General features: G+C 48.9%; 2 protein-coding genes across 14 annotated transcripts in view; one reads left to right on the plus strand and one right to left on the minus strand.

Moving 5' to 3' along the window:
* FARP1 (FERM, ARH/RhoGEF and pleckstrin domain protein 1) overlaps positions 1–16,937 on the plus strand; it is a 287,796-nt gene extending 270,859 nt beyond the window's left edge. For all 8 annotated transcript variants that reach the window (XM_070579102.1, XM_070579106.1, XM_070579101.1 and 5 more), the window contains 9 exons: positions 408–538; positions 5,411–5,479; positions 5,717–5,806; positions 6,852–6,934; positions 7,016–7,128; positions 7,964–8,130; positions 12,826–12,933; positions 13,424–13,575; positions 15,357–16,937. In XM_070579102.1, the coding sequence (XP_070435203.1) occupies positions 408–538; positions 5,411–5,479; positions 5,717–5,806; positions 6,852–6,934; positions 7,016–7,128; positions 7,964–8,130; positions 12,826–12,933; positions 13,424–13,575; positions 15,357–15,438 (995 nt within the window). In that variant the 3' untranslated portion in view covers positions 15,439–16,937. The remainder of the gene's footprint in view (positions 1–407; positions 539–5,410; positions 5,480–5,716; positions 5,807–6,851; positions 6,935–7,015; positions 7,129–7,963; positions 8,131–12,825; positions 12,934–13,423; positions 13,576–15,356) is intronic.
* Positions 16,938–17,968: 1,031 nt separating this feature from the next.
* Positions 17,969–25,760, minus strand: part of STK24 (serine/threonine kinase 24) — a 113,011-nt gene continuing 105,219 nt past the window's right edge. For all 6 annotated transcript variants that reach the window (XM_070579110.1, XM_070579109.1, XM_008516255.2 and 3 more), the window contains 3 exons: positions 25,392–25,442; positions 22,451–22,587; positions 17,969–21,077 (listed from right to left, as the gene is read on the minus strand). In XM_070579110.1, the coding sequence (XP_070435211.1) occupies positions 21,041–21,077; positions 22,451–22,587; positions 25,392–25,442 (225 nt within the window). In that variant the 3' untranslated portion in view covers positions 17,969–21,040. The remainder of the gene's footprint in view (positions 21,078–22,450; positions 22,588–25,391; positions 25,443–25,760) is intronic.

Below are 25,760 nucleotides of genomic sequence, written 5' to 3' on the forward strand. Positions count from 1 at the left end.
CTGTGGCCAATCTGCTCACTGTGCTCTGGGTTCTTAGGTAACAGGGGAAGGGTAGCAAAATCTTTGCCCTGGGGACAAATTCCAGGCACTCTGAGTCCCCTGCTTCTTGTCCCTCTATGGCAACAAGTGATTCTAGTTGAAGGACAGCTGTATACCTCGTAGCTATGAAGGGGGCATTTACATTTTCAAGATGCTTTTGGGAAACTAAAGTAAAGCAGACAAATACATATAGCAAATCACTTGATTTTTATTACTGAGAACTAGCGGTGTTTTCCCTGGAAGGCTGGCTGCTAACCTAGAGCGGTGCTGGAGGATATTACCCTGGAGAGCTGAGCTTAAAGACACTGGGAAAAAAGACCCCTGTCTGCCGTTAATGCTGCAGAGTTTGTGTGTGTTTCCTTCATTAGCTGCTCTGGCAGAGATTACGGAAATGGTGGCACAGCTTCATGGTACGATGATCAAGATGGAGAATTTCCAGAAGCTGCATGAACTCAAGAAAGATTTGATTGGCATCGACAATCTTGTGATTCCAGGAAGGGTAAGCAGCGGGGCTCTCTGTGGGTGTCGGAGGTAAAGCCAGAAAGGCCACATTTAAGCGACTTAAATTTGAACCTTTTGAATGTGGACACTTCCAAGTTAAAATATCCTCCTTCTGAAGTGGCTTCCTTCCGCCTGGGGACAGTTAGGAAGACACCTTGAACTTTACAGTTTCATTCCAAAACTTTGTGTTAGAAGGAGAGAAAGCAATCCTGTGACCTCATATTTTGCTTTTTCTCCTTATTGGTTGATTTGCTTATTTACTTTTTCCCTACCATATTCTGAGAGGGTTTGAGATAGCTTATTTTATTTTTTAAAATGTAGGTACGTGAAAATGGAAGATAAAGAAAAAAATATTTTTTACAGAATTGGGTAAAATGGTGATATAAAGCCAGAGAAAAAGTTAGTGCGTTGAAAGCATGCTGTAAATTCTGTAAGCATGAAAGATATTTTTTAAAGATGCAATTTTAATTAGGAATTAAAATAACATTTTAGCCAGAACACGATTCTGGAAGAGATGTAAGTTCATTTACACTATTAACCGTCACCCGCCCAGCACCCTCCCTGAGGGGTAGGTCGTTCACAGTGAAGCAGGGCCTCGGTACCCAAACACACTCCTTCCAGGCCAATGGGAATTTTAAAAATACAGCGTAGCCAGCCCTTTTACAGTTGTCTTCCTAAGAAGCAGTCATTGCCCAGGAATCAAAAGTATTAGTTGCTACATCTCATCAAATCTCTATATGGGATCTTTCTCCTATAACCTCCACTTTTCAAAGTTCAGGAGGGAATTTTAGCCTCTTTGATCTCCCTTAATCTTCAGGCAAGTATCCAGTATGTTGGGGGCTTCTAGTCTTATTTGACAGGTAGCTGCCCTGGAGACATTAAACCAATGTCTCTTCCGGAAGATGAGGGACCTCTCTGGGTACTGGGTTATTTTTGTCGGCAAGCCTACCTACAAAACTGACCGGAAAACCAGCTGTGAAAGGCTGTCAGCAGAGTTATATGGTAAGTGCTGGGTGGAAATGAAAGCTGGGATTTGCTTTAGCTCTGCTGGTGAGAAAATTCTGCCAGGCCTCAGCACATAACAACCTCATTTACCATCCACACGGACCCCTTAGTAAAGGAAACACTGAAGGGAACAGATTCCTACACTCTGGAATCAGTGTAATTTTCTCTTAACTTTAGATGTTATAAAATATTTATCATATTATGCTACATAGCAATAACATACCATTTGTAAAGAATTTCTTATTTTGAGGAAAGGTTTTCATGGTGCTATGAAAAGAGCCTCGCATTGGAGTAGGTGGCCCTGGGTTCACATTCGAGCTCCACCCGAGCTGGGCTGTTTCACCTACGGGATTGTTCCCTCTCTTCTGTAACATGGGGATCATATCCTCTCCCTTGTAGGTCATAAGGATCAAATGAGATTTCATGTGTAGAACTTACACAATAAATATTAATTGTCTTCCCCTTCCCCTCCCTTCACTTATTTGAACAGACTAAGTGTACACGTGTTATACTGTCAGTGACACACAGCACAGCATTGTAGGGCATCATAAGCATTTCGCCAGATACGGGCTGTGTCACCCACTAATGAGCAAGTGATCTTGGTCAAATTTCTAATCGCTTTGCTTTTCAGTCTCCTCATCTGAAAAATGGGGGTGATAATATGGAACTTACAGGCTCAGGTACAGAGCTAATATAAGCACCAAGCACACGCTGGGCACCTACTCTGTGCTAAACAAAGGGAGGCCAGTGTTATTTATAAAGGTGAGGTCGGAACTGGGTGCAGGCGGCTCACTGCAGGCCTGCCTCATGTCCAGATTCTTCTGCTCGTCAACCTGCTTCACAGCCATTCATTGTTTCAAGTCAACCCCGAACGCAATGGGAAGGAGGGACAGAGGCCCTCAGAGGGGGCGCCTTCTACGGTGGGGCATTCCAGACACCAAGGCTGATGGGTTGTCACGAATTAATTTTAAATTATCAAATAACCTAATGGGTGGCAGGAAGGCTCTGACAGATTTGTCTACAGATGGAATTTTAAAAATTGAGACTTAAAGATGAGCAGATAACTTTGGAGAGGCCCCCTCAGCTTCCTGCAGGCTCATTCCTAGCATGGCTCTCAGACATGATCCCACTCCCCCTTCTGCTGGGGTCAGCCTGAGGCGGTCTCATGTCCTCCAAGGCGGGCTTCTCCACTGATGCCAAAAGGCCCCAGCACACTCTGGCCTGAGCCAGGCCCCGGGGGGTGTTTCTCATCCCGGGATTGTGTGTCAGAGAGAGTTCTTCAGGGCCTGGCCTTCCAAGTTAGAGTGGCGTGTCTTCATTAAACAGAACAGAAGGGAAGCAGGGACTGGAGCAGGGGGCTCATTTGGTTAAAACTCCAGGGTCTGAACATCTTTGGATTTCATTCCAGAAGGAAGCAGCTTGACCTTACAGATATTAGCGGCCTTTTCCTTTTTTCTGTTCCACAGTTAAAAAAAAATTCCAGGCAAGAGACATTTTCCATCTCCAGCCCTCAGGCATTGACATCTGCGTCCATAGCCCTTCCCCTCCCTGCTGTGGGTGCCCTGGAAGGCAAACACAGACCAAGCCCCTTGTCTTTCCTTTGTGATGAGTGCCTGTGCCACCCTGCCTTCTCCTTCCCACATCCCGAAGATTCGTTGGAGAATGCATGTGTTCCCACATCAGATGTGCGAGGTGGGAACAGGAGTGATAGCAGCACGTTAGGGTGCCCACTCCTCGTTCTCTGTCACCCTTCAAGGATGAAAGCAGCCCCCAAATAGTGTTTCCTCCTATCGCATTGTCGATGTGTGATAGCATCCATCCCGTGGCCCTGCAAGCATTTATTCTGTGCTGCTTTGTTGATCGCCACAATATGTCTATTAAATCACTAGCAGGTCATTTTTGATCACATTTCATAAAGGACCAAAGAAAGAGTTGAGTCAGGCTACGCAGAAGTCTATGGGATCAAAATGAGTTGGCTGAGTCCCTGTTCTTGGCTCACGAGCTGTCGTGGGCACAGAAAAACCTTGCGGCAGGCGTTCCAGGGATTGGTGCTATGTAATAAACTACCCCGATACTCAGTGGCTGAAACAACCATGCAGCATATGTCATGGTTTTGCGAGTCAGGAGTTGGGCTTGGCTCAGCCAGGTGAGCTTCTGTTCCGTTTGGCATTGACAGAGCTCCCAGATGGGCTGGTCTGGAGGGTCCAAGGCTGACACCCAGCAGGGACGGCTGGAGGCCGGGGTCAGCTGGGACTGTGCACCAGAGAGGCCATGAGGGGCCTTGCTAGCCTGGGTTCAGGGTGGTCTTACTGCTTACGTGCAGCTCAGGGTTCCTAGAACAGGTGTTCCCAGGGACAAAGCAGAGGCCACGTGTGGTGCTGTGACCTAGTCTGGGAGGTCACACAGCATCACTCCCGTACTTTATGGGTCAAATCAGTCACCAGCCCACCCACATCCCTGCGAGGGGCAGAGACGCTGCCTCTATGGAAGGAATATCACAGAACTTGCAGCCGTGTTTTAAAAGCAGTACTACATGGGGCCGGCCCTGTGGCCGAGTGGTTAAGTTCGCGCGCTCTGCTGCAGGCGGCCCAGTGTTTCATTGGTTCGAATCCTGGGCGCACACGTGGCACTGCTCATCAAACCACGCTGAGGCAGCGTCCCACATGCCACAACTAGAAGGACCCACAACGAAGAATATGCAACTATGTACTGGGGGGCTTTGGGGAGAAAAAGGAAAAAATAAAATCTTAAAAAAAATAAATAAAAACATAAAAAATAAAAGCAGTAGTACGGAAAGCAGACTGGTAGTTCCTCAGTAAGTTAACCATAGAATTTCCACACGACCCAGCAGTTGAAAACAGGTGTTCAACAAAACTTGCACACAAATGTCCATGGCAACACCATTCACAGTAGCCACAGGGGAAACAACCCAAATGTCAATCAGTGAATAAATGGATAAATAAAACGTGGTATATCCATACAGTGGAGTATTATTAAGCCATTAAAAAGAATAAAATTCTGCTCTATACCACAACATGAACTTTGAAAACAAGCAAAGGGTAAGAAGCCACACACGAAAGGCCACATATTATGTGATTTGATTTATATGAAATATCCAGAATAAGTAAATTCAGAGAGACAGAAAGCAGACCCGTGGTTGCTCTGGGAAGGGGAAATGGTGAGTGACTACTTAATGCGCACGGGGTTTCCTTGTGGAGGTGATGCAAAGGTTCTGGACCTGCACAGTAGCTCTGGTTGCACAATGTTGTAAATGCACTAAAGGTCACGGATGGTAAATTTTATGTGTATTTTACTACAATTTTTTAAATGATAGATTTTTTGTTGTTGTTTTAACGTAGCCTGGAATGGTCTGTGCCCCTGAAAGTTTATGTGCAGGAGAAAGAGCTCCTTAGACAGCTTTGCTTGTCACTCCTTTATCCTGGAACACAGGTCCTACGTTTTGAGAAACAGAGCTTTAAGTCATGGAGAAGATTCCTCTCCCCACGGCACTCGCCTATGGCTTATCCATCTTCCTGGTTCTCCTGCTCGCAGCGGGAGGCCCATAAGGCCTGGGGGTTAAGCGCATAATTGTAGGCCGAAGTGTGACCCAGCCCCACCGTGCAGGCTGTGCAACTGTGGGCACGCCATCAGGCCTCTGTTAGTGGAGTTGACGGTGGTCCCTGCTCTGAAGGTCCCTGGGAAGGAGAGGAGCTTAGAGACGGCATGGCAGAGCATTCAGTAAACAGTAACTATGATGGCTATGACTTTACCCTGAAAGGGACCCTGGTGCGAGGAAGCCAGACTCTCTGCCTCGGGCCGGGTTTGCACGCTCCCAGCCAACTCTCAGGGTCTGTTTTCTCCGCAGGAATTCATTCGCCTGGGAAGCCTCAGCAAGCTCTCCGGGAAGGGGCTCCAGCAGCGCATGTTTTTTCTGGTAAGTGGTGAGAGCTGTCTGTCTTCACTCTGATCCATGGTCCATGCGTCACAGCGCCCGGCCTCGGCTGCCCAGGGAGGGGGCATCTGGAAGGCAGGAGAAGCAGCCCAAAGCTGCTCAGCTTGGATTTGTTGAGATCAATGAATTGTCATGCAAGATTTTGAAAACATACTCTCTGCACTTGTTGGTTTCAACGGAGCCCGTTCATCTCAGCGGCACTTGTCCTTGCTCCTTTAGTTCAACGACATCTTGCTGTACACGAGCAGGGGGCTGACAGCTTCGAATCAGTTCAAAGTCCATGGGCAGCTCCCGCTCTACGGCATGACCGTGAGTATGCGCCATGGCTGTGGGATCAGGGGCCTTTCCGTCTGGCCTGCCTGCAGATTACAGGCCAGGCAAAAGGGAGCAAGAGCCAGTGATGGTGACAGAAGGAAGGACAAGGAGGGGCTTGACAAGGAAGCGAGAGCATCACAGCTGCCATGGGAAACCTGGGCCTTGTTAGGTCTCCCCTAGAGGGGCTCTGGGACATGGCTCCTTCTCCTGCAAGTGGGATGCACAGGTATGTCCCTTCTAGAGTCAAGTGAAGAGGCAAGCTGACAGGCCACATGTGTGGATTTGCCTCTCACTGCCCCGAGCCTGGCCTCAGGGACCCTGAAAGACAGTCCTCCCTGCCCACATGCAGTTACGGAACTCACCCCTAGACCAGGGAGCCACCTGTCCTTCGCCAGAGATGTGCCAGGGGACAGTCTCCATATTCTGAGACCCTTGGGCGGCAGATGCAGACAGGGTGCCCGTCTGCACAGGATTATTTCCCTAGCTTATACCCACACTCTCCTCAGTGGTTGCAGAGGGAAGTTTGTGGCCTTTGCCAATAAATTCAACGTGTTTTGACCTTCCTCCTGCCTTTCCAATTGTGATATTTTTCTGATTTGGAGCCCTTGTCCCTCACAGTAGCTTGTGGTTCTTCTGAGCCCTGCTGAGTTTCACCACCACCTCTCCAGCATTGGCCTGTAGCCAGTTTAGTGAATGTGTGAAAATGCATTGAAGGGGGCTGGCCCCATGGCCGAGTGGTTAAGTTTGCACACTCCGCTTCGGCGGCCCAGGGTTTCACCAGTTTGGATCCCAGGCACGGACATGGCACCACTCATCAAGCCATGCTGAGGCAGCGTCCCATATGCCGCAACTAGAAGGACCCACAACTAAAATATACAACTATGTACTGGGGGGATTTTGGAAGAAAAAGCAGAAAAAAAAGAAGATTGGCAACAGTTGTTAGCTCAGGTGCTAATCTTTAAAAAGAAAAAGAAAAAGAATATGCATCGAAGGTCTCACTCCCTTTTTTGCAATAATGTCATGAACACTTGTCTCACAGATAGAGGAAAGTGAAGACGAGTGGGGCGTGCCCCACTGCCTCACCCTCCGGGGCCAGCGGCAGTCCATCATCGTGGCCGCCAGGTAACTCAGGAAACTGACCCCTCAGCTCTTTACCCTTTTGTCTGCTATTGCCTGAAAACCTGACATCCATCTCTTCTTCAGTTCTCGGTCCGAGATGGAAAAGTGGGTCGAGGACATACAGATGGCCATCGATTTGGCAGAGAAAAGCAGTGGCCCCACTCCCGAGTTCCTCGCCAGCAGCCCCCCTGACAACAGTAAGTGTGGAGAGGGAAGCTTTCCTGGTGCAGACCCAGGCCCGTTGCCTCAAGGAATTAGCGTGGAGAGGGGGCCAACTCTGGCTTGCAGAGGGAGGGTGTCCTATTGTAACTAAAATCACCTTTCCCATGTAGCCTCATATCCCTGGTTTAAAGCTCAAAATCAAGGAACTTCCTTTTTCTAAAAGTAAAACTGTTAAAACAGTGTGAGGGGGCCGGCCCGGTAGTGTAGCAGTTGAGTTCACATGTTCTGCTTTGGCGGCCCAGGGTTCACTGGTTCAGATCCCAGGTGCGGACCTACACACTGCTTGTCAAACCATGCTGTGGCAGCATCCCACATATAAAGTAGAGGAAGATGGGCATGGATGTTAGCTCAGTGTCAGTCTTCCTCAGCAAAAAGGAGGAGGAGTGGCAGCAGGTGTTAGCTCAGGGCTAATCTTCCTCAAAAAAAAAGCATGAGGGAGCAGGAAGGTCATCTTTTCTGGGCCAACATTGCCATTTGTCACACAGAATGTCAGCGTCTAGGAGAGAAAACAAGGCCGTCCACGGTCTGGGCAAGTGCCGTGGGCCCAGCACCCAGATGTGTTAGGCACTTCCTGGCAGAGGGGCTTCTGGGCTAGGGGGATGCCCCCAGATATGGAGCCCTGACAAGCAGAGGGGCTGGTGGGTCCCCGATAAGCAGAGGGTGGCTAGTGTGTGCACAGGGTTCCCCAAGGCCAGACTGCTGTGAGCCCCCCAACCTTCTCTCCCAGTCAGCAGCTGGGAGGGGTCAGGAAAGGGGTCTTTTTCCTGGCAAGCAAAGATCAGAAGCACTGCCTTTTGCCGCATCCTGCAGAGTCCCCCGATGAGACGGCGGTGGCCGACCAGGAGTCGGAGGATGACCTCAGCGCCTCGCGCACCTCACTGGAGCGCCAGGCCCCCCATCGTGGCAACACCATGGTGCACGTGTGCTGGCACCGCAACACCAGTGTCTCCATGGTGGACTTCAGCGTGGCCGTGGAGGTACGGCCGCCAGTCCAGAGGGCGGGGTAGGGGCAGGGACGACCCTGTCCTTCTGAGCATGCGCGCTCAGCCTCGCAGGCATTTCTCTTGTCGTCTCTCCTGGCCTTCAGCTGTCCGCACTGCCGCGTATATAGTGGTCATTTTCTTTTGTTCTCTGGGCCGTCTTCACCGTTGTCTTCCTCCCGCGGAGGCAGCCCGAGGGCCCAGGCTGATCCTGCATTTAGCTGTGTGACACTAGCGGCCAGGGGACGGCCCGTGCAGTCGCATCCTGGAGCCCCTCCCTGAAATCGGGTGCGAGGAGGCAGGGTGCTCGGAAAGCTGGTGTCGGGCCACGTCCGGTGTGGTTCAGGGAAGAACCCGCGGGACACGGCCTCTCCAGGCGGGCTCTGGGATTCGTCCCTGAGACTTCCCTTTGATGATCGGCTCTCCCCAGATTGCGACTGTGAATCTTCCAGAACTCTCCAAACCCCATTCCCCAAGCATTCTCCAGTCTAGGTCCATAATCCCTTCCCTTTCAGAAACTGTCAAACCTAGAAAGCTCAAGAACCGCAAACTTGTCCTTGTATTCCGTTGGCAGCAGAGCCTGACTTGACCGCTAGGAGGCTCTTAGCAGTTTCCTCTGCGTGTTCTTGTTTCACTACGGGATCATGGCGTGTTTGACGCTGGGCTGCTGCCCCGACCCCGCGGCGGGGGTGCCATATAGCAGAAGCCCTAGATTATCTTGGTAAAACCTGTTAAGTTCCGAGTTCCTAAACACACCTGGCCTAAAAAGTGTCACATAAGGGACTGTGAGCCAAGAACCATGGTTTGTTTGCCTTTTGAACCGACAGCGTTGGGAATGTGCCGCATTTCCTGATGGATAGCCCATGAGGATTCTCAGAGCTGGTTCTCTGGACGTGACCTTTGCTTCCACGAGCTTCTTGTATTGTTTCTCTGCTGCAGATGTGCCTGCTCTTAAAGCATCAAGGGGATGCAGCCTGGGCACAGGCCCTGGTGCGGGGCTCCCCAGGCTGTGCCTGGCCTGCCTTCCCTCTCTTCTGCGCCCCACAGGGTGGGCCTCTCTCCTCCTGCTGGGCTCCTATACTAAGCAGTCCGCCCCCCTTTCCCTTCTGCTGGGTCTGTTTGCAAAGCTTGCCAACTGGAGATTTCTTCCAGGGGATGGAGAATCTTTCCAGCATGGAGGGAGCAGGGAAGAACCAGGGAAAAAATACCTGATCAGATCTCATCTGTCCAGTACAGTCCAGTGAAGCTGGTGGAAGTGCAATGCTGTGAGAGAGGTCGTCTGCCTCCCTTTATACTGACCTGATGTGCAGTCAGGACTGTCAAGGTGTGGGAACCGGGTGGGCTTGAAACCTCCTTTTTAACCCTGGAGGCACGTAGACCATTCAAGAATGCAGCAAACGCACTTAAGGCAGGCCCTGGGCGGCCCAGAGACACCGCCTCAGGCCCAGCTCTTTTGGGGTGACAGGCCTGCACAGCTGCCGTCACACGGTCAGTGAGTGTGCGGAGCCGAGTCAGCACGCTGTGGCTCTCGGGCCCCATCCTGCCCACCCCCTGGGGGGGTCCAGCCCAGGAAGTAAGCAGGGGTTTTACGTTTTTGAATGGGTACTACAAATATCTTTGATTTTGCCAGAGGTGAGGACCAGGAGATCGGAAGTAACGGCAGTGAGAGGGAGAATCAGGGGTGGGGACTGTTAGTTCCCTGTGGCGGCACTAACACATCATCACAAACTGATAAAACAACAGAAATTTATCCTCTCACAGTGCTGGAGGTCATAAGTCCAAGATCAAGGTGTTGGCAGGGTTGGCTCCTTCTGGAGGCCCTGAGGGAGGATGTTTTCCAGGCCTCTCTCCTGGCTTCTGGTGGTTGCCAGCAATCCTTGGTGGTCCTCAGCTTGTGGATGCATCACTCCAGTCTCCACCTGTCTCGCTTGGTGGTCTCCCTGTGTGTATCTGTGTTAAAAGGTCCTCTTCTTATAAGGACACTAGTCATTGGGATTAGGGCCCACCGCACTCCTGTAGGACTTCATCTTAACTTGATTACATCTGCAAAGACCCTATTTCCAAATAAGGTCACCTTCACAGGTAATGGGGCTTTGGACTTGAACATATCTTTTTGGGGGGACACAATTCAATCCACAACGAGGACTGAGCCCTCTGCGAGTCAGGAAGAGGGAGGAGCAAAGAGGCTCCCCTTCCATCAGGGAGTCTAGGAGGAGAGAGCACTGTGAAAGGCAGCGAGGAAACGGGCATCAGCTGGTTCTGGGTCAAGGTTGATCTCGCCCATAAAATCAGCAGATGAAGACTGGGGTCAGGCGGGGACAGCGTAAGGGTCATCTGCATAGACAAAAGGGTTCAGGCTCTTGAGAGCAGGGTTTAGGGGCTGTTTGACCCCAGGAGGAGACTGACGTGTATCAGAGTGAAGCCAAGGGAAGTGAGAGTTTCGGTGGGTGGGGTTGGCAACCTCAGAGGCCACTAGCACAATGGGAGCAAGGAAAGAACAGTGGCTACAATTAAGAAGCATCTAGTCTACTAGGGTGGCAAGGCCAGAACGATTTTTTCCAGAGAGTTTATACTCTACTCTGGGTGTTCCAGAAAGGATCTGAGGTGGCTGGCAGAGAGTAGAGCATTCTCTTGAACCTGCCTTGCAAGAAATACTGGCCAAGAATCTGGTTGATCAATAAAGTGTGTCTACTGCCCAGTGGGACTGGCTCTTGTTCCAAAGTTAATTGCATCTAAGAGAAAGCTCTTTTGGACTCTATCTGAAGGGACTTATTTGATTCAGTATAAAAACATGAAGTACAGTCACGTGCCCCCTAACATTTCAGTCAACGACAGACCACATATACGACAGTGGTCCCATAAGATTAGTACCATAGATCCTAGGTGTGCAGTAGTCTGTTATCTAGATTTGTGTAAGTACTCTATGATGTTTGCATGACGATGAAATCGCCAAATGACACATTTCTCAGAATATATCCCCATCGTTAAGTGATGCATGACTGTGTAAGGAGAGGAAGGCGTGCTCCTCTCCTTGCCTCCGCAGTGTGACTGGCATGTAATCACGTGGGATTTGCAAAACCATCAAATCCCCAACTCTGGCTGCTGCATCACCTGCGTGGAACTCAGAGCACCCATTTTCTTGTGCCTTTCTGCCAGAGGGTGTGTGGCAGACAGACAGGGTGATAGATGGTTGCCTCTGGGTGGGGGGATGGGACACTCGGCCTGGGATGCCCCCTCCCACTCTGTCTGCAGTGTCCCCCTAAGCCCCAGTCCTCAAGGATAGGCTGTCCCCTTGCTGCGTTCTCTCAGCTTCACTCAATGTTCATCTCTCTCTCCCTATCAGACCATGAGCAACTCAAGGGCAGAGACATTTCAACTCTTTTCATCTGAGGTCCTGGCGTAGGGGCTTTACTTACATGGTACTGAAAAATGCTTATTGGATTAAGCACAAAAGTACCAAAAGGATAGAATGAAGCAAACTTGGGTATACTTTTTTTTTTATTGTGGTAAGTTTGCCCACAACCATTTTTAAGTGAACAATTCAGTGGCAGTAATTACATTCACAAGGTTGCACGACCATCACCAGCCCCCATTCATCTCCTCTTTGAGTCTTCCTGGTAACGAGCTACCAGTTTATGAGGGAGGTGGGTAGCCTTCTCAGTGTCCTCTGAGAGCTGACAGTGAGGGGCTTTGGAGAGCCAGCGAGGTCGTGCACCCTCCCTCTGCGTTGGGCATCCCATCTCAGCTGCCTGGGAGTTCAGGCCAGTGCTCTGTGCCAGCAGCTTCTGCAGGCCTCAGGAGACCACAGGATGCCCTGGAATGCCCATTTCTACCAGTTTAGGCTTTGTCCAGCTCCTGGGGAGAGGTCACGCTGGCACCTGGCAGAGGACGGGGCCCAAAAGCACTCTGCTGCGGTCCAGCGCTCCTGCCCAGGCCAGGGCCACTAGATGGCGGTCAGGAGCTGCTGGTGCGGGGCTCACGCTGGCTTACTGCTGAGGGTGAAGGATCCTTTCCTACAGCCGCCATGCAAAGCACCACCGATTGGGCGCCTTAATCATATTTGTCTCACGATTCTGGAGGTCAGAAGTCTGGAAACCAAAGTGTCAAAAGGTCCAGGCTCCCTCGGAAACCTGTACGGGGGGATCCTTCCTTGCCTCTTTGAGTTTCCGTGGTTTGCTGGCCATCCGTGGTGTTCTTTCGCTTGTAGCTATGTCACCCCAGTCTGTCTCTGTCTCCACAAGGCGCTCTTCCCTGTGGCTGTTTCTGTGTCCCGCCTCTTTAAGGACATCAGTCCTAGTGGATTAAGGGCCCACCTCACCCTAGTTTATATCCTCTTAACTAATTACACCTGGGATAACCCTATTTCCAAATAAGGGCACATTCTGAGGATCTGGGTGTCCGGACTTCAGTGTATCTTCCAGGGGAACGTAATTCAACCATAACACATGACAAGAATTAATCAATCAGGCTCATACCGTCCACCTCCCAAGGGTCTCTCCACCTACCAGGGAAAAACACCACTTTCCTAAGTCAGTTGCAGGAGGCCTGTTCTCAGAACCACAGCCACTGCCTGTGGGCCCCGTCCAGTAACCACACTGGGAGTCCCACTGGACTGTGAAGACCGGGTTGTCCTTTCCACAGGACCTGGATGTACCCCCACTGGTGCTCCTTACAGGCCTACTTGTCTTTCAGAATCAGTTGTCTGGGAATCTGCTGAGGAAATTCAAAAACAGCAACGGGTGGCAGAAGCTGTGGGTGGTGTTCACGAACTTCTGCCTGTTCTTCTACAAGTCACACCAGGTCAGTGCCTCGCACAGGGCAGGTGGCCCTGTGACCTTTGGGATAAGGCACTAAGTGTGCCCACGCCAGGGAGGGGAGGGCCTTTGGGATCCGCACACAACACGCTCCCTTCTCGGAGGGCGGGCAGGCAGCCTTCCTCTGGAAGGATGAAGAACTTTGCTACTGAGCAGCCCAGCCAGGCATGGAGAGAAGCCAAGGGTTGGAGGGGGTCCTACCACAGGCCTGCTGGGGAAGGGCATGTCTATCAGAGACCCTAAACTCTTAAGGGAAAGTTGCCATCCATTTGCTGACATATTCTCCAGCCTTGAAAAGGGCCATTTGTCTGCTGGTTGAACAAGGAGGGAGGTGACCTAATTGATGGCTCATGTCCTGGCCGGGATGCACTAGCTGGACCATAGCACATTGGCCAAGACCAGCTTGCCCAGAGTTGCTGTGGGACAAGAAGGCTGCAGCCACCTCTCCAAAGGCACCTTCTGTTGACCCTTTCCAGGACAATCACCCCCTGGCCAGCCTGCCTCTGCTTGGCTATTCACTCACCATTCCCTCGGAGTCTGAGGATGTCCACAAGGACTACGTGTTCAAGCTGCATTTCAAGTCCCATGTGTACTACTTCAGGGCCGAAAGTGAATACACGTTTGAAAGGTAATGTCCCCCTCTGCACAGGCCACCTGCAGAAAAAGGACCTCTCCCCTGAAGAAAAGGATTCCTCGCAAGCTAGTAAGGGGCTACGGCTCTCCCAGCAAAAGCTACTCACTGCCCATGGGGGGCCTGGGGGTTTACACCCTTCCAGAATGTGCTTTCATTCTAACCCTGCCAATTGCTTAGAATAAAATTATGTCCTGAGATCTGTGGTCCCTCTGCCTGACGCGAGTTCACTTCTGTCCTCAAAGAAGTGGAACCAGGATTTCCAGTAATAGCATCAGTCCTTAACCTGTACAGTGTCAGTTAATGCTACACACTGTGCACTTGTCAGTCTCTGATGTGTGTTTCTGTCTCTGGCTTCAGCAGCTGTTTAGTCCTAATACTCCTGATTGGGCTATGGCCAAAAAGGCTGTTTCAGGTCAAAAGACCACACGAGAAAGGGGAAACACCCTAATACTGCTTCAAGTTACCTTATTAGTGAGCCTGCCTACATGTTATAAAGAGACCCAGGAGCAGCAGTCTTCATTTAGCCAAGAAATAAAGAAAATGGAAAGAGCCAGGCTATCACGTTTGACTAGTGGCTTCAGTCTGTTCCTAAAATTCAAGTACAAATTCTGGGTTTCTGGGAACTGCATCCTATAGCAGGACAAAAGCAGCTGTCACTGCTGAACCACCACCTTGGGGGGTGGGGGTCCTTAGGCCACAGACTAGACAGGGCAGTAGTCGCCACCACCATTTAGGGAGAAACTTCTCTCCTGGACCCGCTGTATGGTAGGACAGGAACTTCTTCCCTCACCACCAAACGACACTGAACCATGAGAGTTTCTAACGGGCCGGTTATGACCTGTGCACAATCCCTTGTAAGGTTATTTCAGTGCAAACAGTACAGCAGATTAAAACCCAGTCAAAGCCTCCCATATGATCCCCAAACAGCAGCCCCTGAGCTCTGCTGCCTGAAAACCCAGCCCAGGGAGAGCAGTTCTCAAACCTGACCCTGAACTGGAAACCTCAGAGTGAGGGACTGAACGCGGGAGCTGCATTTATCCAAGGTGGGCTCTTGTCATCATTGTGGCAAGGACAGTTTAGCCTTGAGGGGTAAGATCCTAAAAAGACCTGTGATTAGGGAATTTCTAAAGCCATGCCATCAGCTCCATGAAGGTAGGAACCTTGACACTATTGACATTTTAGACCAAATAATTCTCTGGGACGGGGGGTGAGGGGATCCATGCATTGTAGGATGTCCTGCAGCATCCCTGGCCTCCATCCATTAGACACCAAATGTCCCCAGATATCTGAAAACCACAACATACCGCAAATAGAAGTATAAAATGAACTCCCACGAAGCAGGATGGGCCGCACACCACTGTCCGTGAGAAAGATGAAGAGGTGGAGCTGTCCTAAACAGCCAGAGGTCACCTCGCCTCTCACTGCTCTAAATAGGGTGTGCTGCCGCGTCACCTGGGCAAGGCACATCCATCTCAGTCACTTTGGGCTCTCTCTAAAATGAGCATGGCCAGGTCACTGGTTCTCAAACTGTGCTCCTCAGGAACACCCCGAGGAACCCTTAACCTGGCTTTCATTTACTTGGGTGTTACCCGTTCATTTGAGAACTCTTCTTTGGCTAAAACGGCAGATTACAAACCAGGCAGTATTACCTCAGGCTGTGGTTTTACAGGTAGTGACGGCTGAGTGTCATGAGGCTGTTACAAACGAGAGAAAAAGTCAGAGGCGGGATTTTATAAGAAGCAGCCCTTGGCAGTTCTCTTGCTTTATTGTTGTAGGTGGATGGAAGTGATCCGAAGTGCCACCAGCTCGGCCTCCCGTGCCCACATTCTGAGTCACAAAGAATCTCACGTGTACTGATGGCAGGACAAGTTGTTGATTGTTCCAGCAGTGGCTGCTTTCCTGGAAGACGTCCGCTTTCTTCTGTATTAGTGAAGCCTAGTAAAATTGGTCCCTGTCTGGAAAACAAAAACATGGTGTTACAGCAACTCTCATGTCTCTGCAGAACCGTGTTAACCTTGTCTTTTCAGCTGTTAATTTCTCGTCTGAACGGAACAGTGCTCCCACCTCCAATGCTGGTGGCGGTTTCGTCTGTCATTCTCTTGGTGGGCTGTTTTTAGCTTGTGCCAGTATTAAAACCTTGTCATTAATATAGTGCCAAATGACATTTTTTCCCTCTACAACTGCACCTTAAAAGCAGTACAGACACATCCGTTCACCAAAAGACAGGGCGAGTGCTCTTCTTTTTCTTAAAGAAACTTTTATTATTTTGATTTATAGGCTGCTGCATTTTAAAAAATGGATTTTCCAGTGTTTGCGATACACATGGCACAATCTTAAGCAAAAGAGATCATTTTCAGATTTCGTTTTTTTCAATCTTTCTACTTTTATAATAATAGGAAGTTAGTAGGATTTACTTCTTTGATTAATAAGCAATTTCCAGCACACTACGTTCCACTTTGGGGTTTCGTGCTCCAGTGAAACGCTGGTTACCAGACCTACTTCTTGGCGCAAGTTGACCAAATTGTTTAAGTGATTACTATTTACAAACTGTAGCGGGTGGTTTTCTGTTAAGAGAAGCAGAAATCCAGTGTGATATCTGCATTATCACTGTACTGTGAGTGGTGTATACGATGGGGAGATATTAAGCTGTGGTGTTTTGCTGTCTGTTTCACAAGCATGAAAACCTGTATGTCAGAAATCAGGGCCATTTGTGGTAATGTTACGTTATGGAGAGTTTTTGTGAGCTTCCGGTGGATGCAGAAGCACTGCGAGCAATGGTGCGCGGTCCCCGGCACCCGTCATTCATACTTATCTCCTCCTGCAGCTGTGGTTCGGAACTGCACATGCAATAGTAGTATATATTGTACCTGTCTTCAAAAAACATTCTTTCCTCCTTTTTATACTCATTCCCCCCAGGCATGGGGTACCGACAGTATGACATTGCACATCCTTGACAGTCGGACTACACAGGGAAAATGGTTTCTGGTAACTGCTGGGCCCACTAGTCAGAATCTGTTTGCCTATTCTCTGTGTGGATCGGGTGGCTGCTATTCCCTTCGTATTGTTAAGCCCTATTTGTTGCAGCCCCCAGAGGGGGCGACCAACCCAACACAGTCCTCTCCCAGTGCCCTGCACCACAGCTGGGAAAGCCCCTCACGAAGAAACGCAGGTCTGCCCCGACTCTGTGGAGCTGTGACTGGTGGACGTGGAAACAGCAATGTACAGATGGACGAGTAGCTTGAGATGCGTTAATCATTTGCCTTACAATATGTACCAGATGGTTTTAAGTACTAACAAAAGGGAATAAAAATACCTCACGCCACAATCCAGCATATTGAAGTTTTAAGGCAAACGAACCAACGTCGTCTCTTGTCTTTCTTTTCATCTAATGCGGGTGGGCTGGAGGAGCTAACAGTGCTGCCTCTGCCGGGGAGGGGCGGAGTTGGCGGGTCACGGCGGGTGGGCGGGAAAGAGAAGAACAGCCTCAACTGCTCATTAAGACAAAGTGTTTTGGCAAACTTGGTATTTTACAGCCTATCTGTTCCTTCCAACTTGGTACTGGGGAAGCAGAACATTTCTAGGAGTCTGTCAGTGGCTATAAAAGACAAGGACTAAAACCCAAGGGATGAGAGCAAAGCAGATAGGGAGCTGTCTTCCTCTGTGAAAGAGGCTCAGTAGACAAGCCAGTTCCCTGAGGCTTCTCCCACATCCAGGGGCAGCGCCACCACCCTGGGAAGGGGAAGCCTGAGCGCACTGGACCCCAGGCACCAAGCAGCCAAGACAGCAGAGGCAGCATCAGGAATTCTTCCAGGAGTCATCTGTCACAAGGCTTGGCCATGAGGAGGCGGTCTTCTACTTCAGCACTTCTGAATGATTTCAAACCATCTGAAGAACTTCTGGTTCTGATCTGGCACCTCCGTGTTCCCCTGTGCCTTCAGAGAAAACAAGCCTAAATCATGCGGGCAGTTGAGACCACTCTCAAGCTGCCAGGAAGAGAGGGCAGTGCAGAGACTCCCCCTTAGTCCATCCAGGCTGCTGTAACAAAAATATCACAGACTAGGAGGCTTATAAACAACAGAAATTTCTCTCACAGTCAGGAGGCTGGGAAGTCCGAGATCAAGATGCCGGCAGACTTGGGTCTGGTGAGATCCTTCCTCCTGGTTCACGAGACAGCAGTCTTTCCACCGTGTCCTTACAGGGCAGAATAAGGGCACTAATCCCCACTGGTGAGGCTCCACTCTCATGACCTAACCTCCCAAAGGCCCCAGTTCCCAATACCAGCACACTGGGCGTTAGGATTACAAATATAAATGGGGGGGGGGGGGGGTGCCGACACAACAAACATTCAGTCTATTCCCTCTACACACAAGACACAAAATCACACAGATTGTTTTCTGTGAATTTTATTGACCCTTGCATGGTACAGTACCTGTGCTTAAGAACACACTTTGAGCACTCCCCATTTATTGCCATATTTTATAGCGGAAATACAGAAGCCGTATTTTTTAAGGAAGGAAATATAAAAACGCTTATAAACAGACTATATGTTTTGCCAAAAGAAAGGTACAAAATGCTACATGAAGAATCGAACTAGACACTTCATAAGACCAACTCGAGAAGAAAACTGTTGGATTCAGAAGGTGTGTGGCACTTGTTACATCAACACAATCATGAGACTGGCTCTCTGAGGGTGCCAAGGCACTCCAAACCACACTGGTGGCCACTTCACTTAGTGCAGACAGCTGAGACACAGAAAAGACGACTTCAGAAAGGCATAAACACCCAGCCAGACACAGTCAGCCCACTAACTCTGTTTCCGAAAGACAGCAGCTGTGCTGTGTGAAACCATCTCCCACATGAGCCAACCACCGCGGCCTACAGTCTCTAAGTGGATAAGCTGTTAACTGCTGGCGTTTGGCATCAACGGGCTTCCAAGTGTCAAGAAGTCCATCTTGAATGCCAAGCTCACAGGTCTGGCAAAACACCAGCAGCAGGTGACACTGTCTGAGGCCGGTGCCATGGTAGTTCTGCTACCCGGGTCTGTCTGAATAAAGACTTGGTACACAAAATGCTAGACTCCTTGGCTAAATAAGATGCCCTTACAAACACACCGGCTGAGTCTGGGTGTCTACAGAAAGTAACAAACCAGAAGAGACTGTATGGGGACGCAATCCACTGTTAAAATCCAGTCAACCCACATCTTCCCCAGGAAGCTTCATCGACAGAAGATGCTTCCAATAAACTGTAAAAGAGTAATTGGTTGCTTTATTAGGGAGACGGCATTGTGTGTTATAGTCTGGTGTGTGCAGAATATCTAGTAACCACTCATATCGACATGCTTAACTGGAGTCCAGGCCGCCCACCAGCACAACCAGCCCTCTGTCTGACACCGGCTTCAGCAGCTAGTCTTGATGCCACTGTCCATTTGCAAATGTGAAACTCTCAATCAGAAAGCTGCCATCTATGTCCGTCTCTTAAAACCAGACAAGCAGCACATTTGGGGGAACCCTGCTTCATTTCTCTGAGTGATTCTTTCTCCGGCAATGGACAAACTGATCTTTGGCTTATGCCTCACAAAGGGAAACAAACAGTTCCCTCATACAGAATACTCTAGAAACACAAAATGAAATATTCTCAAGTTCTATTGTTCAAGTTAACATTCTTGCTGCAGAATAACATGCACAATAAGAATTAGCAATTCAGTTCTATTTCCCCTAACCAAAATGTATCCCTTACACAAATTAAGAGCTCAACCCAAATCTACTTCTAATAAAAAAATCATTTTAAGAGTTTAAAAACTAGACGCCCTTAACAAAGCTAAACAATATTCACCCACTCAAATGTCACCCACTCAACAGGCCTCTGTCCTCTCCCTCTAACGTCCAGGCCGCTGGGCCCAGATATCTGACCTTTCACCTCAAGTTTACCCAGTAATTTCCTTGCTTCGAAAAGTCCTTTGTCTTCCCCCTCAAGAACTGCTACTCCAAAAAGAGATGACAATTGATGATTCATATCAACAAATATAAAAGAACACCACGTGTACTCAGACAGTTAAGAACTGCTGCAGGAACTCTATTTCCCATCCCAGAGACCCAGAGATCATTTCCCTCCTTGGCATCTAAGGCCTTGCCCCAAGCCAAGAAAAACAGACACCTGGCTGACAAACTAGCAGACACTGGCTCCTTTAAGAAACAAAACCACCCTTAATCGAGGTCTCTGGGAAGAGAGGGCAATTTTACAAATCAGCAATATTCACCATATCTACTCAATGACCAATTTTTTAAAAGTTGCATAGTGAACTGACCTGGACATTCAGCATTTTGAATGTGGGCACCTTCCTGGAGCCTGCTGAAATGTCTCATCGAACACACACACACACACACACACGTGCGCGCGTGGCAGATGCACTGCCCCCTCAAGAGTCACGCTTCAAGGAGAGTATGCAAAATAAGTGTGTTATAAAATTTATTTGTGTAAGCATTCAGACATTTTTAGGTGGGAAAGATGATAGGCAGATCTCACTACAAGGTGCAACAGAAAATCATACTGGAGAGGATGGTACAGCCCGCGAGGACTGGCAGTGGCACAATTCCAAACAAATGGTGGACGAGAGCACTTCATCGGGGAGAAACTTAAAATAATTTAAAGCTTCATGAGGCAAGATATGTTCCAATTTAAAACACTAAGAAATAGTACCATCGATGAAAACGGAAATCAACTTCTAAGTGTACCAAAAGGGCTGCTGGGCAAACAAGAGGAAAATTTGCATCTGTTGAGGTACAAATAGGAGTGTTTCATAAGAGGGGCATTAATTATTATTAATGGCAAACCCTGCAAATACAAAATAAAACCCAAATCACTAATCACATAATTCAAAATTTACAAGTAATAAAGGCAAGGCAATAGACTCAAGTTATGGCCTGTCGAATATTTACTCCACTGACATTATCTACAGAAGCACTTGGCCAATTTGTACACAGTGATTCCTTATGCACGCAAAAAGGGTTTCCGTAAAAATGACGCTATATACACATCTGTACACTGATCCACCAGAGCGAGTCTCCATCTCCCGGGGAGGGGAGTCAGCAACTTAAAGCAGGATACCTGAGGTTTCATTTCTTCAGTTGCCTTATTGTAATCCCAAATATACATTTCAGGGTTTGTTTTGTTTTGAAAGACACTTTCCTTGATATGTGCACTATGGTTAAAATTAAAAACAAGAATCATAATAAAATGATCGCTTGAAGGAGCTGACCCCCCCACCCCATCTGGAGACTTCATGTGGCCGAGCCCCACGAGGAAGGCCTGTGTGGCCCTGGACTGGTGGCCACAGCGGGGAGGATGGGCCCTCGATGGCGCACCTCTTCAGCGGAGTCAGCAAAGGCTCTCGTTGACTTTTCAGGAGGAGGAGGATGAAGAAGAAAAAAGGAAAAACAAAACCCCAAATGCCAAGGGAATTTCAGTGGGATAAAGTTCCTCCACCACTTAGAGAGTATCTAGGAAAAAACAGAAAGAAATACAGGCAAATAAACATCACTTCTCTAAATTAAATTAATTTGCAAAAATTGAAACAATAATCAAAATCCTAGTTTTTATGGATAATCCCAAGTCATAAGAAATTAAGTGGAGGAAGTATCAATAGGTTAATTATTACATAAGGAATTCATAAAAATTAAGAAAATCAGATTCCAACACAACTTTTCATAGATAGGTTAAATTCACTCATAAAAGAACTCAAAGTATGTAACAAAAAGTGAGAACCTGTTCAGCGTCCCAGGAGTAAAAAAAGGTGTGAATAAAACAGTAAATGATAAACCTTTACTCACAATCAACTTTTAAAAATTGCAAAGTCAGTAATACCAGTGACACAGGAAGATTCTGGGGACGCACATGCACGGCCGAGCTGAGCAACTACTTCTTAGAATCATCTCTTAGGTTTTTTGTAATTATAATAATTAGAAAACAACTCTGATGTCCAATAATAGAGAAATGGTTAAGTAAATTAAGCAAGCTAAATAAAAATACAGATTAAAAATTGTAATTATATTTAAGCAATATGAAAAATATACACAAGTTAATAAGTGTATACAAAATTATGCATGTATAGTAGTTTTACATGCACAATTTCTTTATCCTAAATAAATACCAAAGAATGTCCAAAAAACTATATGCCCACTATAATTTGCAGAAATGTAAAAAACTGGGTAAGTTCATGATTGGTATATAAAGAGGGGACAGGAGGCACCCTCAGGCTGAAACAGACGGAGTGCACTGCCGTCACCACAAGGCTTCCGGGCACGAGGCAGCACTGCGAACCGGCACGGGGCACAGCCACCCTAGGAAGAGACCACACCTGCATCCATTCTCACTGAACTCTCCGAACCCAAACTTCAGGCATTTCTAGACACCTGACTGGAAAGCATGAAGCCAAACAGAGAGTTACAAACATTTGGCCACGGACTATACTTCTCTGGCTGATAATTAGGCTGCGTCATCAAGAGCAGACAGATATCTTGAAGTCACTCTGTATTTATGTGGCAAATGCTACAACTGCACAAAGTTCTATGGTCCTTCCCAGAAGTTTCCAGATTCATATTATTCAGTTATTCATTCATTCATATTGATTTCTATAATTCAGAACAAAAGTCTTCTCTAACTTGATTCTGCTTCAACCCTGTGGCCTGGAAGGTAACAGGGACAGACCAGGAACAGAGCACCAAACTGACAGATGGAGGATTGACAAGCAGGCCATTTGAAGGTGTTCCCATATCCCACCTAAGGAAGCCACAGGCAAACACGGCATGGCCTCCAGAGGGCTCTCCTCCCTGGAGGCAGTGACCGTGGCTACAGGGGCACCGTCAGCAGTTACCTCTGGAGCCGCTGTACGAGCTGGGCCACCATGGTATCCGAGATGCCGGGGCAGGCCTCTTCTGCCAGGTAGATGGCCCTTCGCAGTTCTTCTATGGACCCCATATTACCGCCGCACGCTTGGCTCTTCTCCTTCAACTTCAAACACACAAACATGAACAGCACAGGAAACAATGAGCATCTGCTTTAAGGAGTAATGTAACGTGTGGACCTTAACTGCTCCAGCCACCTGAGTCCTGGCAGCAGCTTCAGCTCAGCTGCTGGGTCACTTCCAATTCGTTTCAGTGACAGCTTTTTGACGGCCGAGAACACGATGTATAGAAAAGGCATCAGGTAGGCCTAAGTCACTACCTTCACTAGGACAGAACAGAGACAACTAGTTGTGCCTCTTTTCAAACTCTGATCACAGCAACCGCCTTGTTTTCTTTTTCCATTTCGACCTTAATCTTATACCAGAAAAGCAATTTGAAAACCACACAGCTAGCTCCACCTTCCACACTGAAGCTGCAGTGTGGGCATCTCAAGCTCAGCTCCTACTGTTAACGGGCTGGTTCTTAAGACTCCAGCAAGCTGCCTCTTTGGTCTAGAGTACTGTCAAACATTCTGTTTCATGTAAATAAGTGGCAGCCCTAAATTCTGGGAATCCACAATGTCCATCTTGGGACCTTTGCTTCCACAAGAAATCTTAAGTGTCTTCAGGCACCTCCGTCAGTTTAAGGTCAACCCGAAGTCTCTGGGATGTGACCAAAACATGCACCATGAAAGGAGAGCGGCTCAGGTCAAGATGCAGCAGAGCGCAGGACTGAGGCTCCCATCGGCAGCTGCAGAGGTGACGAGCACGACTCTCTTCAGGAGGCCCCTCCTCGACTTCATCTTTGAGAAGCAGTTCACAAAACATTTAGCCTTGGCTTTCCCAGCTGTTGTGAACACATGCTGTCACTCCCAGCATCAGTCTACCCTAAAAACAGTGGCTTCTCCCTTCTCCCTCTAAAGAGACAGACAGAAGGCCCGGAAAGGCCCGGTGTTGGAGGGACCGGTGGGTGCTGAGGACATCTCCTGGGCACTTCCGAGAGTCTGTTCCCTGTGTTCCCTCTTGTCACAGATGGCAACACAGCCGACCTGGAGACGGTCGCTTGTCTCTGTCTAGCCTCCTGATCACACGACGACTAAGGGGACAGTATGTATAAGAGCAGCCCGCCACTCTGCCTCCCGCCATTTCCTACAGCTACCTTGTTGCCCTGCCCACCCTGCCCCGTGGACCCACGGGCAAGCCCCTCAGCCCACAGGCTGCTGCTGCATGGGCTCTACAACCCCAACTGGAGGAGCCCCCTGGGCACCCTGAGTGATGTCAGGGAGCATCCTCATCTGTAGAAGGATGCACGCCGATCCTCAAGTACTGAGCTTTATGAGTATTACATAAAATAATGCACAGTGAACACGGGGTTATCAACTATTAATAACACAAACATATAGGAAAAGATGACTGAGAGTTTACCTTTAGGCTAGCTGAAAAAAATCAAAACTATTACATTTAGGATTAATTCATTAATGCCGAATAATGATTTCAGAATAGCTTCTTCATGTACCCAAAAAAAAAATAAACAGCTCCAGACAAAGGAGAAAATCTATGCCATTTTCCCTAAGTGTCTGATGGATCCTAGTAAAGTGGCAGTGCAGGGCTGCAGGAAAGCAAAGGAGCATCAGAAACCTGAAGGGCCAATCTCCCAAACAACCTAAGAAACAGCAAAGTGGGGTCTCACGGACATCGTAGGACCAGCAAGGGCAGCCAGTAAAATGGGCCAACGCTGGAGCCAGAAAGTGGCACTGAGGGGCCTCTACTGCCCTGTGCTGTTTAGTTTCCAGCTGAATCCAGTGTGTTCAATTGTTTCAACCGGCACCTCAGGCTCAGCCACGGCCCCTCCAGCTGGGCCCCGATTTGCCATGTTGGAAGGCAGGGCCCTTAGGGAAACTCATGAGGTCAATGCTCAGCCAGGAAGGGGACGGAAGCAGGACTGAGGGTGGCCGGGAACACCCTGGGCACTGCCAAGGCGAAGGCACTGGGTGAGCTGGGTTCAGGCCAGTGGAAGGCGGGAATGAGCCTGTGCGCCGCACTTCCTTCCCACCTTAGACTATCCACCACAAGTGTCAGGATCCCGCTACAGCCTCCCCGGAAAGCTCTGAATCACCTCACTAAGGGAAGGTGCTGCTGGGACTCAGTCTAAATGATCTTACAGGCAGCCTGAGCCAGGGAGGGGGCACCAGAAAATGAGAGAAAGGGTATTTCCAACTTATTTTCAAATCAGTTACTAACTAGATAAGAGTAATCTTCATTCTCACAAAATCCATTCTTGAAAACACCTCAAAATGCAATATGCACACAGATATCCACAGAAGGCAGAGGGCTCCCCTGAGAAGGAACAGGGGCCAGCACACGGATGCAATCATCACTCACAGAACGAGGAACTAAACTGGGCCATGCACCTGAGAAACGAGTGGCCCCACTGGGGAAAGTGACCGCTCTGGAAACACGTAAGGATTAAGGTTAACCTAGGGGCTCAATGAGAAACAGGAGGGTGCCAGGGAATCTAACATCTCCTTTCAAATAAAAATCTACTTTTTACATTGCCATAAATTTGCCTGAAGCCAAGAGAGCAGGCTGCACCCAAATGAATCTGTAGAAAGCAGCATATCTGAAGCTAAAATAACCACGGTAACACGGACCAGGGCTGGTCGCTGACATCCCGTCTGAGTCAAGGCAGCGACACAGTGACGTTTCCCAGGAGGGGCTAGACAGAAGCCGGTGCCCGACTCCAGCCCCCTCCCAGGAGGCTCTCCGCCTGCTTGCACCAGCTTGTTCTAACCTCCCAAATCCTCCTGCAACACTGTCACAGAAGGATGTCTGCCCCCTGCTTCCTCCCGCCAAAGTCAACTGGGTATCTTACCTCTGCAAAGAGCGGAGAAATAATTGTAGATAAACACTGAGAGGAAGGCATCTGGGGAAGAAAAGAAGGGAATCAGACATACTGAGCATTCCCATTTACAACAATTCAGTAAACTTCAGACACGCCCCATCCAAGCATCAAGCCCGAAATCGTCTCTGTTCACTGCAGCATCTGAGGAGGCCGGTCTTCCTGTCTGTCACTAGACTACCAAGTTCCACTTGCAGTGACATGCACAACCCACACAGACGGGCAAACTACAGGGTCTGGATTCCCCGCGGGAAGGCACTAGAGGTTCAGGAAGTGGCGCTCGGTGTGGACACAGGCGATGCTGAATGGCACCGCTGTGCTCTCCGTGTAGAGGATGTTACT

This window comes from Equus przewalskii, chromosome 16, assembly GCF_037783145.1.
Source record: "Equus przewalskii isolate Varuska chromosome 16, EquPr2, whole genome shotgun sequence".
Lineage (NCBI taxonomy): Eukaryota > Metazoa > Chordata > Mammalia > Perissodactyla > Equidae > Equus > Equus przewalskii.